General features: G+C 43.4%; 1 protein-coding gene across 5 annotated transcripts in view; it reads left to right on the top strand.

Moving 5' to 3' along the window:
• The first annotated feature begins 384 nt into the window (after nt 1-384).
• Nucleotides 385-6,000, top strand: part of B3GALNT2 (beta-1,3-N-acetylgalactosaminyltransferase 2) — a 141,456-nt gene continuing 135,840 nt past the window's right edge. For all 5 annotated transcript variants that reach the window (XM_029593851.1, XM_029593849.1, XM_029593850.1 and 2 more), the window contains exon 1: nt 385-604. In XM_029593851.1, the coding sequence (XP_029449711.1) occupies nt 493-604 (112 nt within the window). In that variant the 5' untranslated portion in view covers nt 385-492. The remainder of the gene's footprint in view (nt 605-6,000) is intronic.

Below are 6,000 nucleotides of genomic sequence, written 5' to 3'. Positions count from 1 at the left end.
GATCTTTTATTTTGTATTATTTTTTGTACATTGTGTACCTTGTTTTTCTTATTCAAATATGTTAGTATTTGGATTTAATTAAATGTAATAAAGATATAGTTTAAAAAAAAGGCAAAACATTTTTGGCAAACTTGGGTAAAACATAAGCACTTTAATTTGCAGCAATCCAGCCTCCGGTTTTATTACGTTTCTCTGTGACGTTTTTGCGCGTCTCCTTGGCAGCAGGTGCACCCTGGGAGCTGATGTTTCCCGGGCCAACTGAAGAGGACGGCGCAGAGCCTGCGCGGCAGAAGATGAGACTACAATTCCCGGCCGAGACCGAGATTATGGAGGCCGGTCGGAGGGAGAAGGGGCTGGCGGTGGTGGGGATGGTGGGAGGAGGAAGGGGCGGTGCAACGCCTGCGGGCCGCGGGGGTCCCTGCCGGCTGACGGAGAACGGGGGCGCCTCCTCCTCCTGCGGGTCCGGCCGGGACTCCGCCGGCTGGGCGGCCAATGCGCGGTCTGCCCGCGCTGCTGCTGCTCTTATGCCCGTGCGTGGTCGGGGTGGCGCTGCACCTCTGGCTGCGCGGTTCCTGCTGCGGCTGCTGGTGGCGGAGTTTCCCAGGTAAATAATGCAGCGCTCCTGCTCCTCCCCGGCTCGCAGGCAAGAAGGGGAGGGGTGTGTGGGAGCCGATCCTGCTCGGGGAGCTTGCAGAGGGGAAAATTGGCAACTTGCGATAGCTAATACACATCTATAGAGGGAAAGACTGCGAGTTTCTTTGCGCACGTAATCAGTGGTGGGTGACTTTTTTTGGGGGGTGGTGGGCGAATGATTCTGGCGCGAGCTAGAGTAAGCTGCTGAGTTCCAGGTACATGCCTGTCTGTGCCGGGCGTGGGCTCACTTGGGTCTCGTATTTTGCGATTTGGACTGTTGAGCCGGAGAGTGCACCTCAGCACAGTTGCAACAAGCCGTCGCAAAATAAACTCATTATTTCGGAGTCTTATCGGTGTGTGAGGTGTTAGGGTATGGGGGCAGTCAGCAAGCTGACTGGGAAATGCACTGGTTTACTTGTAGGTTTTTTTTATTTATTTACCTGAAAACACTTATATTCCTCTGATTTTGAACACCCTCGTTTGTTAGATTTTAGTTTCTAGAAACCAGTGGTTAGTACTCTGTGATAATAAACTGGTGGTTTTTATTTTTTTTTTTATGTGCTGTTTTGTTAAAAGTCTTCTGGAAAAACATAGAAGTAGGCATCAAAATTGGTTATTGTCATTGTAAGAGCTCAGCTTGAGGAGGAAGCTCCTGATTGTAGAAGACTTGGCTTAGTGCGGCCTTCAGAAGCTGCCCTGTGGCTGATCTGGTGGTGGCATGAAACTGCCATTTTCAGTCTTGAGCAGGACGGTTACAGTGTATGGCCTGTGGCTGTACAAAGGGATGGACAAGGCCAAAGAGAATATCATCAAACAAAATAGCTCTCTTTCAAAGTATCCTGGAACTGGATTTAAAAGCAGTTTAATATTTTAAAAACTTCTGTTGTTTTCTGATGGCCTGCCTTTAAGTAATAATCCAAACCCAGATGCAGGTGCACATGAGCTGTTGAGATAATCAAGGTTGGACATTAAAAAGAAAAGTAAAAAGCCAAAACACTAATAGTTTTTTTTTTTAAACAATTATGTGAATTCCCTGGAATGATGATTATAGGCATTGTATATTGATCAAGACTAAGTGATCTTGGCTCTGTATAGATGAAGGTACTCTGGGAATGCTATAGTAATTCTCAGAACTATGTGTGTAAAAGAAAACGTAATTTGCTTTTAAAACCACTGGCAAGTTTTTTCTTAAGTTTATTGAACATTTATGAAAAATTACTTTTAGTGGTTGCAAGCAAATTTACAGATAGATGTACAACTTGTTCTTGAGTTCTGATCATGTTTTTCTAGCTTCTCAAATATGTAATGCATAATTACAGGGGCAAGTGTAAAGATTAGCTCCATATTTAAATGGCTTTGATTTGGTTTACCATTTGAACCAGTGTAATGTGCCATTGGGATGTGTATGATTTTGGACAGTGCAAATGACAAGCCTACAATGTTTATGCTCTGATAAAAATAGTACCAGCAGGGTTACATTCTAGGCTTCTGGTCTGTTTTTTTTTCTTTGACTAAATATACTTTGCTGCAGCCTGGCTCATGAATATTTTAAAAAGCCATTCTCTTTTCCAGGAGAGAAAGCACCTGCAATATACAGATACCTAAATTTTGGAAAGAAGCCTCTTTACAGGGGCATGTGGGTGAAAATAAATACAATATTGAGGGTTCTACTGGCTTTTTTTTATTTTTATTTTCAAAAGTATGTGTGGGAATTCACTGTGCCTAGCTCTGCAGCCCTATGAATCAAATAGGTTTTCAGCAATGATGATTAAAAGAGGACATGTGCATGACACAGTTTCTGCCTGCCCACCTCTCCTTGACTTAATCCAATTCCTGGTTATGCTGTGAAGGAGGATGATGCCCAGGGCTGGAAAAATCCTGGGTGCCTAAAACTCAGACCTTGGTACCCAATGGAAGAGTTGCTGGGGGTGGAGTGGGATGGAGTGCTGCAGTGGCTGCTGCCTCTGAGCTGGAGGGCCTGGCCTGCGGAGCATGATGGCTGTGGTCAAGGGGGCAGAGGGGCATAAGTTAGCAGAGAGGGATGAGAGAGGAGGAAAGTGCTTGAAAGGGAGGGAGGAGATGGAAGGGGCAGCAAAGGAAAGTAAAAAAAGACATAAAACTAAACATTTCACAAAATAGACCAAAATAGACCAGCCCAAAAAAAAAAAAATAAAATTCCCTGGTTCCTAAAATATTTTGGCTAGTTAGTGCCCATGTTTTCTAAATATTTTTCTACGCTGATGATGATGAAAGCTTATAAAACATCAGCGCTGGGAAATAATAATAAAAAAAGTATTGTTCATCAAAGTCATATGCATGAATACACATTAATGATAAACTGAAGGCAGCGTTTCTTATTAGCTGAGGGCAGTGATGTGATGAGTTAGCTTGTCTTGCTGATCTCCTCAGTTGTAAATAATGCTGAAATCTGGTTGCATTTAAACAGTAAACAGCATTTGCTGCACAATGTTGCATTTATTCCTGTGATGGTGGTAATAGCTTCTGCTGGACCGCCAAGGCTGTGAACCTTTTATTTAATTCATGGCTTTAAAGTTGCACTGATCTACTGAAAGAAATGTGATTCATCAAATAAACTAAATTAAAAAGTAACCGTGCAAAATTTCAACTTTGCTGTTAACATGAAAGACCTAGCCATTTTTGAAGTGAGACTTACATGGTGACCAGGGGCATGAGCAGGGACGCTGACAGCTTGCAAGATATTTTCTTGGTACTGCAAAATTTAAATTCTATCATTTAGATAGCATTAAGAAGTTTTGCCTTGCCTTCTGAGTGACCTAGACTGCTATACATTTTGATCTTTGTACTCTACAGTATCATTATTATTTTAATGATGCCATTAATATTCCCTGTAGCAAGCAGGTTCTCATTTTTCTGTCATACTATTAGATCTTACAGTAAGAGCAGCGTAATAATCTGGTATTTGGGCTATGGCAGAGTTCTTTCAGAAGCACCAGGGAGAAGAATTATAGGTTATCTTTACAGGATTGGGGGAAGGAAGACATCTGGAGACGGAACATGGGCAATCCCTTTTGATGATGGCAAATGAAGGGCACAGTGTGAATATGCACCACCTCTAGCTCCCGCTCATGCACCGATGACAGCAAATGGAGATGGAAGCACTGTATGGCTAAGTTGCGGCCTGCACTTTTCAATTGCAAAAGGGTCAGTGGCACTGGAGATGAGAAGCAGCAGTGGGCAGAACTTTGAGCAGGCTTAAAAAATATATGGACTTTATGGGCAGGACCAATTTTCTTTTTTTTTTTTACAGGCAGTTGGCGCCCCTGTTTTGTATGCTAGGCTAGCTGGACATCATCACGTTTTGTGTTTCATGGTTTTCCAGCAACAGAGTTTAAAGCATGACTGATGTTGCAGTACAGTCTTTGCATAGGTAGAAGTTTAGTACTGGTAGTTGTTTACAATCTGCAGTTTGTGATCAGTAGGATCAAGGTGGTAGCTGAGGTTAGGGGGCACCACTTGCAGGAGGGGGCAAAATTAATACAGTTGTACATTTGTGGCTGTGGTTCTAATTACAGTACAGATAAGAATAAGAGATACTTATTTGCTGTTTTACCGGCAGAGGCATAACCTTGTACATAATTTACATATGTAAGCATAGAATCAGCAGGGTGGAGTCAGCTAGATAAAAGTCAAGGGTTTTTTAGGCAGTCGCTCTCAGAGGGGGGCCTGGTAAAGTGCAGTGGTCCTTTCAGAGTGAGAGAGGCTATACCTGAGTTATCTATATACCCTATAGATGCTTTCCTGAATGACACAACCTTTTGTTTTACCAAATTTTTTTTTTAAGTCTATTGGTATTTTAAATATTGAGTTTGCTGCAGCTGAAGTAATGGGGTATCCAAGATGGTGTTGCCCTAGATCAGTGGCTGTTGTAAGCTCTGGGGACAGAACTCTATATTTCAAAATTTTTAATATGAGGGAACGGAAGAATGAATTCTGAGGGAGTACTGAGCACAAAAGGTGATTTTGCCGGTGATTGAAGAGGATTGGCAAGTATTGCTTTGCCAGGAAAGTTTGTGACTTAAAGCTTGGGGAAGAAGAGAGATTGTGGGGTTAAATTTTTAGTGTGTGTGCCTAATTTAAAAGAAGGCTAGGTTAATGTATTTAGACAGTGTACCTTCATTTGAAAAGGTCTGTGATATTCTGAATAGGTGTTCAGTAAAGTCCAGCTAAAAGAACAATAGCCGAGTCACTCTGGCAAACTAATTGAAGTGTGTATCAAAGGAGTTTGTTAGAAGTAATTTGCCTTTTGAAGCAAGAGCTCGGTTACCTTTTAATCCTGAGGGAATACCGTGAGCAGAAGTTGATTTTGCTGGTGATTTGAAGGGGGATCGGTAAGTATTGCTTTGCTGAGAAATTTTGTGACTTAAAACTTGGGGACGAAGGGAGACTGTGGGTAAATTAATTTGTATTATGTATGCTGAGCCGGATTTAAGAGTTTGCCACCCTTAAGGCACTGTTGCTGCTGTTGCCCCTTCTTCCACCCCCACCTCCTGGGAAAGGTGGGACAGCAGTGAGCCGGAGGTGTAAGGGAGAATCCCCCAGTTTGCTGTGGCAGTTCAGGTATAGATTCTATAGCCAAAACTGGAAAAATCTGAAGCACATTGGCAAACATTTACTTAATGTTTATAATATGAAAGATGGAATTTTCTAACCTTGTTTATTTTTTTTATCCGGTGAGGAAAAGGGATCTTTAGTATCAGTAAAGGGATGAGATCTCAGTGATGGGCAAAAGAGAAGGAGAGGATGAGAGGAGCAGGGATGGGGGAGGAGGACTAGGTATGTGGTGAGGTGAAAAGACTGGGGATAGGAGGGAGAATGAGAAGGAAAGAAGACTGAGGATGGGGGAAGTAGAGGTAGAAAGGACTGGGGAAGGGGAGGATGGGATAATGGGGAAGGTAGAGGAAAGGGGGAAATCAGGAATCTGAGATGGGAGGAAAAGAGGGAGAGGGATAGAGGTTCTGCGATGGGAAAGGGAATAGGACATGTTGGGGGGAGGGGGGCGTTCCAGTATCTGGGGAACAGAATCTGAGACCAAGGGAGAGAGAACCTGAATTGCAGTGGGTGGGGGAGGGGGAAAGAGAGGAGGTAGGAATTCCTACTGTGCTCTGGTCCTGCTCCCCTTACTACAACTCTCTAAAACTCTTAATCTGGCGCGCACACACACACACACACACTCTGTCCCCTTCCCTCCCATCTGATCCACTCTCATTCCTCGGCCTCTCTTCTCAAGCCAAATGATCCCTATTCAGCCCCTCCTAATCTTACCAAAATGATTCTTTGTTCTCTCTGCACCAGACTCCCTCCCTCCCATTTTGTTCCCTGCATGCT

This window comes from Rhinatrema bivittatum, chromosome 3 (assembly GCF_901001135.1).
Source record: "Rhinatrema bivittatum chromosome 3, aRhiBiv1.1, whole genome shotgun sequence".
NCBI lineage: Eukaryota > Metazoa > Chordata > Amphibia > Gymnophiona > Rhinatrematidae > Rhinatrema > Rhinatrema bivittatum.
This window is presented reverse-complemented; position numbering and strand designations above follow the sequence as displayed.